The sequence below is a fragment of the Microcebus murinus genome, chromosome 22 (assembly GCF_040939455.1).
Source record: "Microcebus murinus isolate Inina chromosome 22, M.murinus_Inina_mat1.0, whole genome shotgun sequence".
NCBI lineage: Eukaryota > Metazoa > Chordata > Mammalia > Primates > Cheirogaleidae > Microcebus > Microcebus murinus.
In genome coordinates, this window is record NC_134125.1 from 1326130 (window position 1) to 1340536 (window position 14407).

Consider the following 14407-nt stretch of genomic DNA (forward strand, 5'->3'; position numbering starts at 1 on the left):
TCCACAGCTAAGCAGGAAGGATGGGGTTTTATATGTAGAGGGCAGTTAGCGAGAGATTGATTGGAAATCAGTACTTGTTGGGGCAGGTTTGAAGATGACAGCGGACTGAGAGGCGTTTCCAAAAGTCTTCAGGAAGGGCTTTATGTGCCTTGTGCTGTTCTCGGTGTCTGCTCGCGGCGTGTCAGCAAATGATTTTAAGCTAACTCAGGGTGAGGGTTTGGTAGTTGTGAGGAGGGTTTCGTTGATCTGGAATGGTAAATACTGAAACTTCAGAGGGGACGTGAATCTGAACAAACCAGAGAATCCACACATCGTTTTTGGGGAGAATTGACATCTTCCCAATATTGAGTCTTTTTTTTTTTTTTGAGACAGAGTCTCGCTTTGTTGCCCAGGTTAGAGTGAGTGCCATGGTGTCAGCCTAGCTCACAGCAACCTCAGACTCCTGGGCTCAAGCAATCCTGCTGCCTCAGCCTCTCAAGTAGCTGGGACTACAGGCATGCGCCACCATGCCCAGCTAATTTTTTCTATATCTATTAGTTGGCCAATTCATTTCTTTTTATTTATAGTAGAGATGGGGTCTTGCTCTTGCTCAGGCTGGTTTCGAACTCCTGACCTTGAGCAATCTGCTTGCCTTGGCCTCCCAGAGTGCTAGGATTACAGGCGTGAGCCACCGCACCCGGCCCCTATTGAGTCTTTTTTTTTTTTTTTTTTTTTTTTGAGACAGAGTCTCGCTTTGTTGTCCAGGCTAGAGTGAGTGCCGTGGCGTCAGCCTAGCTCACAGCAACCTCAAACTCATGGGCTCAAGCGATCCTTTCTGCCTCAGCCTCCCGAGTAGCTGGGACTACAGGCATGCGCCACCATGCCCGGCTAATTTTATATATATATATCAGTTGGCCAATTAATTTCTTTCTATTTATAGTAGAGACGGGGTCTTGCTCTTGCTCAGGCTGGTTTTGAACTCCTGACCTTGAGCAATCCGCCCGCCTCGGCCTCCCAAGAGCTAGGATTACAGGCGTGAGCCACCGCGCCCGGCCCCCTATTGAGTCTTTAAATCCATGGAAATGGCCTGTCCTACCAGTTAGGTCTTCTGGTTGGGTTCAGTGTGAGGGTCTCACATGTCTTTTGTTACATTATTCCTAGGTAGTTGGTGTTTTGATAATAATGTAAATCCTATCTGCTTTGAATTTCATTTTCTATTTGCTTGTTGCTAGTATGTAGAAGTACGGTGATTTTTGTATGTTGACCTTGTATCCCTTGCCTTGTATGACCTTGTTCCTTGCCAAGTTAGTTATTAATTCTGATATTCTTGGTAGGTTCTGTTGGATTGCTGTGCTCCCAGTCATGTCACCTGTGAATGATGACAGTTTTTCCATTCAGCTCTTAAGCTTTTTGTCTTTGTCTTATTTCACTGATCTCCAATACAGCATCGCAATGGCGAGGGGAGCACCCTCATTCTCACTCTCGGAGGGACATTGGAAGTGGATGTTTTTTGTTCGAGGATTACTTAGTATAGCCGCACATTGACAAAATAAGAACTTAGTGTGACATTTTAACATTTTGCATGTCTTATAATATTTGAGCCTCTGTCTCTGTTTATCTGTGATTTAGAAGAGTATTTCCCAAATATGTTCCTGTGGCCAAAGTCTCATCAGTCTGTGGCCAGACACGTGGTGGCTTCTTCGTGGCACGCCCCCTGGACTGGTGCAGCGTCCTTAAACAGGGCTTTGAGGAATCCTGCTTTAAGGAAACCTGTTTAACCTCATTTAGTGTTTCACAAATCTGTTTACCCACAGAACTTTTTATGTAACCTCTCTTATTAACATCTTGCTTAGTTCTTAGGGAAATTGAATTTGAATAAACATCAGTGTATTCTTTTTCTCTTGAGTAATTTACCTCCAAAACATTTTTGCTGCCAAGTAATAGCAGATACAACTATTGTTTGAATAAATTTAGAGCTGTTAATGTTTCATAGTAGTTCCTTTTGGGCTTTAAAGTAAACCATTGCTTTTTGTCTTTTGTTTGTTTTACGACAGTGTGAAACAAAATGCAGGAAGCAATGTGCCACTGCTTACTTAGTTGGTGTTTAAACAGCGAAATACAGTTACTCCTCTCTCCAGGAATGGGCTCATGGTAATGCAGGTGGTGGCTGTCCCCTCCCTGCCCTTGTGCCTAGAGAAAGGGGTGGCCCAGGTTCCTGTGGAGAAGGGGAGAAAGAGGGAGTAGGAGCCATACCTCCTCCGTGTTCTGCCCCGCCTCCAGACGTGCGGCCGGAAGTGGGGGTCTCAGTGAACAGGGAGATTCCTGGTGCTGCTGCCTTCCGGAAGCCCCAGCCAGCCTCCGACCAGACAGTGCTGGAGCGCGGTGGCCGCCAGGTGGCGCCAGGGGCAGCCTGGCCCTGGGTGGGTCCCAGAGCACCAGGCTGCCAGCCCTCCTTGTGCCATTGATCTGCAGTGTCAAGATCTGGGCAGAGTTGCCGAGATCCTGACGAAGGGCCCTTTTTTTTTTTTTTTTTGAGACAGAGTCTCGCTTGTTGACCAGGCTAGAGTGAGTGCCGTGGCGTCAGCGTAGCTCACAGCAACCTCAAACTCCTGGGCTCAAGCAATCCTTCTGCATCAGCCTCCCGAGTAGCTGGGACTACAGGCATGCGCCACTATGCCCGGCTAATTTTTTTATATATATATTAGTTGGCCAATTAATTTCTTTCTATTTATAGTAGAGACGGGGTCTTGCTCTTGCTCAGGCTGGTTTCGAACTCCTGACCTCGAACAATCCGCCCGCCTCAGCCTCCCAGAGAGCTAGGATTACAGGCGTGAGCCACCGCGCCCGGCACGAAGGGCCCTTTTACTTGTACTTTTCTTTTGTCACTTCTACTCTTGTAGTATTTCTTTGCTTTTTTCTTTAAAGAGGGTTTTTGAAAAATATAGAAATTTCAGGCCCTCCGAAACAGGGATCCAGCCTTGCAGGAGCATGAAATGTATGTGATTCCATTTTTTGGATCCTGGTGACGACATGGCCAGGATTTACTGTGAGTGGTGGAGATTTTATCCGTTCACGGTAGGTCTTGTAGCTCCTCCTGTCGGGAGCCAGAGCCCTTGCTCTCATCCACGCTTGGGTGTGTCCATCCTGCCGTCACTCCTGCCGCTCACATTTTCCTGTTCCTGTGTCCTCATCCTGGACGGCCTCTCTCTGCCCAAGCGAGGACGCTGCACCGCGTGGCTTCCTGTTTCCAGCTCCTTCCTGCTGCTGTGCATGTGGAGCTTTTCTGAGCGTGATGCCCTGGTACTAGTTCCACACTCCGCTGTGTGTGCAGCGAGGCACTCGGTGGCTGCTGGTCACCTTGTGTGTGTGGAAAGCCCTCGTCTTGCTTTGGTTCTGGATTCAAACCCCGGCTCCACCATTCGTTCCCCACGTGGTCTTGGACACGTTACTTAAGATTTCCTGTGTCAGTTCCCACGTGTGTAAATGAGTCGGTGGTGGTGCTGTCTGCCTGTTAGTGTTGTCAGAGTGCTAAGTGAGCGGTGCTACTGAGAGGGCTTGGGGCACCAGAGAGCCCTCCATAAATGGTGACGGCCCTTGTCATTATGTTTCACTGTCATCATCTTATTTCTGCCTGATTCTTCTGTTTTGAGATGAGAAGTGTGTGTCTCTTCTTAAAGGGTAAACTGTGAGATGAGTCCCTGAGCCTGTCTCTATGTGGTTTTCTGCTGGTTGCTGTTCTTGTCTTGGCTCTTGGCCTGAAAGCACACACATCCCCCACCCTTGAAGCCACGTCCCTGCCTCGCCACCGCCACGCCCTGGTGGCCGCTGCTGCGGGGGCCGTGGTCTCCAGGCTTCCTCCCCGCTCTCTCCGGCATCTGACTCCTCCTCCCCTGACGCTGTCCTCTTCATCTTTTAAAGGCCACCTTTGTATGTTATTACTGTTCATACATGTTTATTGTGGACATTTTGGAAAAAACCAGAAAGGAGGGAAAACCCACCCATAATTTGTTCCTCGGTGATTAGCACCATCAACATTTTGGTGAATATTCTACTAGTTAAAAAGCAGTATGTGTGTAAAAGCACGTAACTTTCAGACGTGTGGAGTTTGGATTGTGCGGCGCCTGTCTCACAGTGTGCTGCTTTAAGGTGGGTCACTGGGCCCTTTCTTATTGGCTGCGCACCGCTTCCCTGTTGCCTCGTCCTCGGGTTGCCTAGGGGCGTGGCGTTGTGGGACCAGAGCGCCGGCCCGGCCTTTCGCCGTTGACACGTACCCTCCCCGTGTGTGTGGTGGCTGTCGCGGCTCTCACGTTACCATGGTGCAGTGATCGTATCACAGTGTCACTGCCTTGTACTTGCGATGGGTGCACAGCACCAGGTGCTACGGTAACTGCCGACGTGAGGCACTGACGTAACCTCCTTACGTCTGTTTTAGAGCCTAAAATACTAACACTCAGAAGGTTAAGCAGATGGTGCAGAGTCGAGACAGCCCTGACTCTGAGCTGGCTCTACACAGTCATGGTTCCGGAGCCGGTGAAGGCCCACTGCTCTTCTGCACCAACGTCTGCGCGGCGCTTGCCCTGGCGCCAGGCCTCCGCACTTCCGGATCCTCACGATTCTGAGCTGCTCCGCACCTGCCATCCGTGGGAACTCACGCTGAGCGTGCATGTCGGCCTGTCCCTGTGGCCAGGATTTGTGGAGTGTGCACCCAGACCAGCTAATGTGTGCCGTTAACATTCTTTTCAGACCCATAGAAAGCTGTACTTATGCTTCAGTGAAAAACCCTGTTTCCTTCGAGATTCAGCAAGCGTTAACATTTTGCCACAGTTGATTTCCCTGTGTGCATGTGGGTGCGGACCTGTGTTCATGCACATATGCACATTATTGTACGTGCTGAGTCATTAAGAGCAAGTTCTGGACTTAATGACCATACACTCCTACCTCCTCTCCTCTAGTCACACTATTTCCTTCCAAGGGTGTTCTCTGTGTCCCCACAGTATAACTGTCTAACTCGGGACGTTTACCGGGGTAAACCACCATCCCCTGATCCACAGTCTGTGTTCTCTGTGTCCCCACAGTGTAACTGTCTAACTCGGGACGTTTACCAGGGTAAACCACCACCCCCTGATCCACAGTCTGTGTTCTCTGTGTCCCACAGTGTAACTGTCTAACTAGGGACGTTTACCGGGGTAAACCACCACCCCCTGATCCACAGTCTGTGTTCTCTGTGTCCCCACAGTGTAACTGTCTAACTAGGGACGTTTACCGGGGTAAACCACCACCCCCTGATCCACAGTCTGTGTTCTCTGTGTCCCACAGTGTAACTGTCTAACTAGGGACGTTTACCGGGGTAAACCACCACCCCCTGATCCACAGTCTGTGTTCTCTGTGTCCCACAGTGTAACTGTCTAACTAGGGACGTTTACCGGGGTAAACCACCATCCCCTGATCCACAGTCTGTGTTCTCTGTGTCCCACAGTGTAACTGTCTAACTCGGGACATTTACCAGGGTAAACCACCATCCCCTGATCCACAGTCTGTGTTCTCATTTCAAGAACTGACCGAGTAATACCCTTTGCCTCTGTGTTTTCCATCTCCAGCCTCCGTGCAGGTGCAGCCTGGACAGATGACTGGCGCCCACTGTCTTTGTGGGGTCGAGCCCCTTGTCCTCACTGTGTCTCGCTCTGCCCTGGTCATGCCTTGTGCCTTCACGCAGCGTTGCCTGGTTTCCATACAGCCCTGCCGGTTGTCTTTTGGGTAGTGGGTCCATAGTCGATGCTTTACTCTCAATTTTCTTTTCATCTTTCTGTATCCTTATATTTTAGATGTTCCTCTTCTCTCTTGTGAGGAAATCATAGTTGGATTTTGTCTTTTTATCCAATTTGATAATTTTTTGTCTTTAGTACTTCCAGTCTATTTATTTACTGGGATTATTGATATAATTAGATTGAAATTCCTACTCTTTTTTCCTCTTTATTTTTCTTACCTCTTCTATGTCTATTTTTTCTCTCTTTTCATACTTTCTTTTGGATTGATGTTTAGGAATTTTGCCCCCTCCCTTGTTAGCTGGCTTATATATACTTTTTATTGTGGTTTATTGGGTGTCTTATAAATTACAGTATGCATTCTTGACTTGTGAAAGTCTAATCTAAATTTGTGTTTTTATTGCTTCTGAGATAATTCAAGGACGTGAGATAACTTCAGCCCTATCCCCCTGATTTACATGTTGTTGGTGTGTATACGAGTATGTTTGTATGTTTCCATCCCAAGGTGTTATTTTATGTTGTTTTACACAGTTAATATGCACATGGTCTAACCAGATGTTTATTCATGTCATTATTACTCATTTTTTCATTTGTGTCTCAAAACTCCTGTCTGAGATTTTTTTTTCTTTGTAAAGAACTCCATTATTTCCTTCAGTGAGGCCATGCTGTTGTCTGAAATTATCCTTGTTCTAATCCTATTCTTGAAGGATATTTTCACTGAGTACAGGATTCTAGTTTGGAAGTTGTTTTCTTTCACCACTATAGAGATTTAAAGATATTTTTCCAGTGTCTTTTGTCTTTTTTTTTAAGTCAGCTAATTAGAGCTTTTAAGGTAGTTGGTTTTTAGTCTTTGGTTTAGCAATTTTACTTTGATGTTTTGAGATGTGGTTCTTTTTACTTACCCTTCTTATAAGGCTTCTTGCATCTTTGGATTTATGTTTTCTGGCAGTTTTGGAAAAACGTTGGTCGTTACCTCATGTTTCATCCTTGTTCCATTTTCTCCCCTTGGGACTTGAGTTATATGTATTTTAGATGTTTTCACTGTATCCTTTCTGTCTCATACTGTCTGTTCTGTATTTTCCATCATTTTGTCTTTCCATGTTTTGTTTTTTAACTTTCTGACTTGTCTTCTGACCTCTTTTCAGCTTATTATCTTTCAGGTCAGGGAATCTTTCTTCACCCATAGAGTTACTTTTGGGTTGGTTTTCACTCTTAGAATTTTGTTTGGTTCTTTTTTATACTGTCCTAGTCTCTGACAAAATTCATACTCTTGTATATTTTACCCTTTTTAAAATAATTACCCCTTTAAATAATTTAAAAGGGGTAAAATATTTTACCCCTTTTAAAATAAAATAACATCTGTGTCTGATCTTTTAAAATAAAATAACATCTGTGTCTGATAGCTCCATGAACTCACTGGTGCCCTGTGGATCTATTTGTGGCATCTATTGTTTTTGTTGGGTTTCATCCGTATTTTTTCTTTGTTTGCCTGGTTATTTTTTTATCTCATTTTGAGCTTTGTATATGAATTATTGGTGGCAAAATTTGATTCCTAGATGGTATTTTCTTTTTGCAGAGGTGATTAGTTTTTATTTCTGGCAGATGGCCGGGAGCACCAGCAGTTCTGGGTCTAGTGGCAGGGACTCAGATGGTTCAGAGCTGGGCTCACCTGCAGGGCGCAGCCGGTGGCCACAGAGCTCCCACCCCCCTGCGCTAGTGCAACTGGCAGGTGCCCTGGTCCCAGCAGCCCCAGTGCTGGGCCGCCTCTCTGGCGTTCCTCCTCCCTACCGTCTTCCCTCACTGTGTAGGTTTCTGCTGGCTTTACGCAGATTTAAGAACACTGCGTCCATCCTTTCTGACTGTTCTCAGCGAGCATTGATCTGGGTTTCCTAGTCCACTACAAGAGAAGGTTCCTAGTCTCCTGTTCTTTTCTCGGTTATGTGTAGGGTCAACGTGGTAACCTCTCTTATTTCTCCAACTGCCTGTGCCTGCTATGCCTGTCTAGCAGGACATCAGCACCTCCCTCCCGAGCACCCCCACCCCGAAGGGCGTCTTCACCCTGGGAGTGAGTCCTGCTGTCACGTGCAGGCTCGCTGCTTCTGCTGCTGCCTGTGGTCACGACCACCCGACAGCCTGGGTGTCCTCGGCAGTGGCCAGACGCTGCGCAGTGGCTGGGTCTGAGGGTGTCAGGATCAGCCCCTGCAGGCAGCAGCCCTCCTGCCGCTGACCCGGGGCCTGGGCTGGAGGCTGAGCCCCAGACCCGCCTCCCTCTTTATTCACAGCGAGTTTCTCTGAGTCCCATTAAATGCCCCCTTTTATATTAATAACAGTTGTTTGGTGTTGACTTTACCATTCTAAAGTGAAATTCACAGGTAATATCTGTCTATCTCCGTACTTTTAAAAAACATGTATCTAAACTGTAATGCAAAGGAGACCTAAAATGAGAGTAATTTACATATTGAGATACAAATCGTACTGTACAGGCTCAGGCATGACTACATTAGACAAAATTCGGGTGCTTGCTCCTATTCAAAAACGGTCGCAACTGTAGAACTAAAAATGCAGAGTGACGGAGGCGTGTCGTGTTGGCGATTCAGATGCTGTTAGCAGTCTTCTCGTGTGACTTCTAAAGGCACTGGACTGCCCTGGACGTGCTCCAGGAGCCAGTGTGACCCTGGGTGGCCGCGTGCTGCTCTGAGGGCAGGAGCTGAGCTGGGGAACACTTGGCACGTGCCGGTGCACAGCAGGTCCTGGGTGTCGCCGTGTGCCTTGGGGAGGGTTGCCCGGAAGAGCATCGGCATCTCTGGGAGCTTTTGTTCCTTTTTCTCGGTCAGGTGGTCTGCGGTGGGAACTTGTGCCTTCTCCCTGGCTGATGTGTGTGTGATTGGGTGAGAGTTACCTGCAGGACTCTCTCAAATGATAAAAGGGCTCCCGAGACAGGTGGGGCCTTCTGCCTCCCCAGCAGCTTCTGTGCAGGAGAGAGAAATCTCAGGTCACTTTAGCCACTGGACTAGCAAACATGAGTTTCCAGTGTGGGGCAGACGTCCCCTGCCTGCTGTGACATCCCAGGCAGCCAGCACAAAAGCACATGCGCCTGTCCCCAGCTCCATCCTGGAGTGCTGGCGCTGCTCTGGCCCGCTGGCCTTCGCCCGTAAGTCCACCCGTGTCCACCGCTGCCAGTGTGGGCGGGGAGTGGGGGAGGCTCCCTGCTGAGAGCCCTGGCTGTCCCGGAAGCTCCAGGGTGCCGGCTCCAGGGTGGGCAGAGTGGTGGCTGCTGCGTGACAGCAGAGAGAACACCAGACACTTGGAGACTTTTTTTTTCCCTTCAGAATGTGGTTAAATCTCTGCTTTCCTTTTTCAGGCCTGAGTGTTAGCAATGGATTTAATCAGCTAATCCATCCATTACTTGGTTATAGACCAGCAAATCTCAAACTTAGGTGTCATCAGGAGGGCTCCGTAGCTCAGATCGCAAAGTCTCTGACTGAGCAGGTACAGGGCAGGGCCCAAGAGTGTGCGTTTCTGCCGAGCTCTCGCCCGAGAGAGGGGCTGTCGGCCGGGCTCCGCTCTTGGAGAACCGCTGGTACACGCGGCAGCCTTTCTTCCATGGTGGGGGAGAGTGACTTGAGTGGTTACTAAGAACATTGTTTCGTTTAAATTTATTGGGCATTGTTTCTGTTGGGTGTTATAAGCTCAAATGCCTTTGTTTTAAATTTTTAAAGAAATAAAAGAAGAGCTTGAAGATCTGAACAAAGAAATCAAGAAAACGGCTAATAAAATTCGAGCCAAGTTAAAAGGTAAGTGTAAAGTTTTACGTTTAATTATCAATGGTGGAAGTATGGGTAATTGTTTTCTTCCATATAGGGTTTTTTTTTTTTTGAGACAGAGTCTCGCTTTGTTGCCCAGGCTAGAGTGAGTGCCGTGGCGTCAGCCTCGCTCACAGCAACCTCAGACTCCTGGGCTCAAGGGATCCTCCTGCCTCAGCCTCCCAAGTAGCTGGGACTACAGGCATGCGCCACCATGCCCGGCTAGTTTTTTCTATATATATTAGTTGGCCAATTAATTTCTTTCTATTTATAGTAGAGACGGGGTCTTGCTCTTGCTCAGGCTGGTCTCGAATTCCTGAACTCGAGCAATCCACCCTCCTCGGCCTCCCAGAGTGCTAGGATTACAGGCGTGAGCCACCGCGCCCGGCCCCATATAGGGTTTTTATTCTTCTACATTTTCAAAAATTAAAATTGTGACCACTTTAAAATAAATTATTTCTTTGTATTTCAGAGTTCTGATTCATATTCAGTAAGATTATGTATTTGCTTATAAATTGTTATACTATTATTTTTTTATGACATTTTGGGCTAAATTTCAGGTGTTTGAGAAGATAAAATAGCCTTTAAAATGAATTGCCAATTTCTTTTTTTTTTGAGAGTCTGGCTCTGTTTCCCAGGCTAGAGTGCAGTGGTGTCATTGTAGCTCACTGCAGCCTCCAACTCCTGGGCTTGAGCGATCCTCCTGCCTCAGCCTCCCAGAGTGCTAGCACCTGGCCTCATTCTTGCAGCCTCATTCTTGTGGTGGGGAATTTGATGTTCTCTTCATCTGCTGTGCTCTTCCCTTAGATTTTTGCCTGCCTGCCACCCCCACCGCCCGCCCCAGTGATCGTAACAATTTTTTTTTTGAACAGTTTTCTTGAATTGGATCCTAAAATAAGGAACAAACCCTTGATCGGTTGATATGTCTCATAAGACTCTTTAAAATCCTATTTTAAAAACAAATCAGTTCTCCCTTCATCTTTTTTCTTTTGGTTGGAGAAACTGGGTCATTTGTTCTACAGAACTTGCCAGGCTTCAGGTTGGCTGATTGCACCCTGTAGTGTTTCTAGTAGGTTCCACTGTCCTCTGTATTTGTGGTGGGTTGGTAGTTAGGGTCTCCAGACTTGCCCTGATTCCGGTGGTTTTTGTGGGTTTTTAATGTAAAGATATAGCATCTGATTACAGGGGTTATATCTTAATGGTCATATTAAGGTGTTAATGGTTGCATTAAGATACGACAGCAAGGGGGCGCAGTGGCACACACCTGTAGTCCCAGCTACCTTGAGAGAGTTGGAGACCAGCCTGGGCAACATATTGAGACCTCGTCTCTTTTTTTTTGAGACAGAGTCTCACTTTGTTGCCCAGGCTAGAGTGAGTGCCGTGGCATCAGCCTAGCTCACAGCAACCTCAAACTCCTGGGCTCAAGTGATCCTCCTGCCTCAGCCTCCCCAGTAGCTGGGACTACAGGCATGTGCCACCATGCCCGGCTAATTTTTTGTATATATATTTTTAGTTGGTCAATTAATTTCTTTTTCATTTTAGTAGAGATGGGGTCTTGCTCAGGCTGGTTTTGAACTCCTTATCTCGAGCGATCCGCCCGCCTCAGCCTCCCAGAGTGCTAGGATTACAGGTGTGAGCCACTGCATCTGGCCGAGACCTTGTCTCTCTTTTTTTTTTTTTTTTTTTTGAGACAGAGTCTCGCTTTGTTGCCTAGGCTAGAGTGAGTGCCATGGCGTCAGCCTAGCTCACAGCAACCTCAAACTCCTGGGCTCAAGCAATCCTTCTGTCTCAGCCTCCCATGTAGCTGGGACTACAGGCATGAGCCACCATGCCCGGCTAATTTTTTCTATATATATTAGTTGGCCAATTAGTTTCTTTCTATTTATAGTAGAGACAGGGTCTCGCTCTTGCTCAGGGTGGTTTCGAACTCCCGACCTCGAGCAATCCGCCCGCCTCGGCCTCCCAGAGAGCTAGGATTACAGGCGTGAGCCACCGCGCCCGGCCCGAGACCTTGTCTCTTAAACAAAAGATATAACAACATTTTATTATGTGATATTATCAAAAATTAATGATTATTTCCAAGATCCATAAATTCATTAGGATTTGCAAACAGTGCTATTCTGATTTTATTATTCCTTCTTTGTTTAGTAGCTGGCATAGTTCTCTAAAAATAAACCTTTCCTCTCCATTGCCTTGGTCATCTGAGGTGTAGATGCATAGGAAAGAAGATCATGGTGGATTCTCTCTCTTTGGCACGATCTTCACGGGTTGGTTCCCGGGCATCCCCTCAGATGCCATTTTGAGCACACGGATTTACGTCTATCTGACGTGTCATTGCCGCGGTTACTGTCCATGCTCTGATGGTCCCTCGTGGCCAGAAGGAACTGATTCCTGAGTCTTCTCCATGACCCTGTAGTCTTTGTAGCCTCCCTGCTATTTGTCACAACAAGATGATCCATGCGCATTTTGTACACTTCCTGCCCCAGACGAAATCTGGGGCCAGCCCCTTCTCCAAGGAGCCCCACGCCTGTGGTGCGGAGTGGGGTTTGGAGCTGGGCTGGGCGTGCTGCGGGTGTGTGTTGCAGTGTAGGGCGGCGGTTTGGTCATTTTTCTCTAGGCCTTTTCACTGGACAGATTCGGACTTTTTAAGTTAAAATGAATCATGATTTCTCACCAATACTTAAAATTAAACGAAGAACTAAGGCTGGGTGTGGCAGTGCGCCTGTAGTCCCAGCTACTCGGGAGGCTGAGGCAGGAGGATCGCTTAAGCCCAGGAGTTGGAGGTTGCCGTGAGCTAGACAAAGAAAACAAAAATCTGCTCACGCCTGTAATCCTAGCTCTTGGGAGGCCGAGGCGGGCGGATTGCTCAAGGTCAGGAGTTCAAAACCAGCCTGAGCGAGACCCCGTCTCTACTATAAACAGAAAGAAATTAATTGGCCAACTGATATATATATATAAAATTAGCCGGGCATGGTGGCGCATGCCTGTAGTCCCAGCTACCCGGGAGGCTGAGGCAGAAGGATCACTCGAGCCCAGGAGTTTGAGGTTGCTGTGAGCTAGGCTGACGCCACGGCACTCACTCTAGCCTGGGCAACAAAGCGAGACTCTGTCTCAAAAAAAAAAAAAAAAGAAAAAAGAAAACAAAAATCTGTTTTTGTCTCAAAACAGAAAAAAAAAACTTTCCTTTTTAAATTCAAAAAGTAATTCTTTCCTCTTTGTTTCTAGCTATTGAACAAAGTTTGGATCAGGACGAGAGTGGGAACCGGACCTCAGTAGATCTTCGGATACGAAGAACCCAGGTTTGAGATCAGCCTCCTTTAGAGTGAAGTGATGTTGAAGAATGAGTGTTTTTACTTTCTTCTTTCAGACTCAAACTACTTTCATCTTTACTGTCATTTTTATCCTCATGGCCTTTCTCCAAAAAAAGGGTACGGTATTTATAGAGTACATCTCCTTATTATGGAGAAAAGCCTGTTCAGCCCGTCAGCAGAGTTCTGTTCTGAAGAGCAGAGAATTGTCCAAATGATGGTAGCGTTTGTGCGGTCCTCACCTTTTAGGGGCTATGGAGCAGCAAAGAGGGGAGGGAGCAGTGCGCCCTGCTCTGGGCTCGGCCTGCTGGGCTCCGCCTGCTGGGCTCCAGCCGGATTCAGTCTTCCTCAGTGAAGCCTGTGGCTCGGGCGAATCTTCTTTAAATGGGGGGTGCCAGTAACACAGCAGGGTTTCCGTGAACACAGAGTCAGGTGATACGTGTGAAATTCTCGACACGGACTCTGTGCTGGGGTACGTTGCCTTCGTATGTTCTGTTTGAAGGAGTGTGATGCCTAGCTTGCGTTTCCAGATGTAACGTTCTTGCGCCCCTCGCCGTGGGGCAGTGGCCGTTACATCAGCCTGGTGTCCTCTGCGTTGCCAGCACTCGGTGCTGTCGCGGAAGTTCGTGGAGGCCATGACGGAGTACAACGAGGCGCAGACGCTGTTCCGGGAGCGCAGCAAGGGGCGCATCCAGCGCCAGCTGGAGATAAGTGAGTGCGCGTCCCGCCAGAGACACACCCCTTCCGTGGGCTCGCTTCAGAGCACTCTGAGTTCAAAAGAGGAACCCCGTCTCTATTTTACCAGTGTTGTAAACTCGAGGACCTGTTAGAGCTTCCTTTTGTTTAAATCAACCGAACCTAGTAACATTCCTTCGCGGGGACGGACGACCATTTGTTTAGCCATTCATCAGGTGATGGACATTTGGATTGTCTCCACTTTTTGGCAGTTATGAATAATGCTGTTGTGAACATTCATGTTAAATGATATTTTAATTATTATGACATTTATCCATTTAATTTTGCCTTTTCTGGCACAGACTGTGAAAAGTTGTAATTATCAGGTTTTTCCAAAAGCTTGTGTACATGTTCCTTAGAAAGCATTAACACATTTTACTCAAAAGGAAAATATTGGCTGGGTGCGGTGGCTCACACCTGAAATCCTAGCACTCTGGGAGGCCCAGGTGGGAAGATCGCTTTAGCTCAGGAGGTCGAGACCAGCCTAGCAAGAGCGAGACCCCGTCTCTACTAAAAATATAGAAAGAAATTAGCCAAACTAAAAATAGAAAAAATTAGCCGGGCATGGTGGCGCATGCCTGTAGTCCCAGCTACTCGGGAGGCTGAGGCAGGAGGATCGCTTGAGCCCAGGTATTTGAGGTTGCTGTAAGCCAGGCTGACGCCACGGCACTCTAGCCTGGGCAACAGAGTGAGACTCTGTCTCAAAAAAAAAAGGAAAATACTAACCGTCAAAACATGGAAAGTGTCAAACATCTGACCCTCATTACTGGTCTTTATTTGTGTCTGTTTAGCGGATTCTGCATTTGGCGCGACCCCCTTC

General features: G+C 47.5%; 1 protein-coding gene across 7 annotated transcripts in view; it reads left to right on the forward strand.

Moving 5' to 3' along the window:
• Positions 1–14407, forward strand: part of STX2 (syntaxin 2) — a 42337-nt gene that overhangs the window by 14081 nt on the left and 13849 nt on the right. For all 7 annotated transcript variants that reach the window (XR_012914225.1, XR_012914226.1, XM_075996418.1 and 4 more), the window contains exons 4-6: positions 9461–9535; positions 12770–12843; positions 13455–13563. Coding sequence is in view for 5 of the 7 variants with exons in the window: in XM_075996418.1 (XP_075852533.1) it covers positions 9461–9535; positions 12770–12843; positions 13455–13563 (258 nt within the window). In the remaining 2 variants the exon portion in view is untranslated. The remainder of the gene's footprint in view (positions 1–9460; positions 9536–12769; positions 12844–13454; positions 13564–14407) is intronic.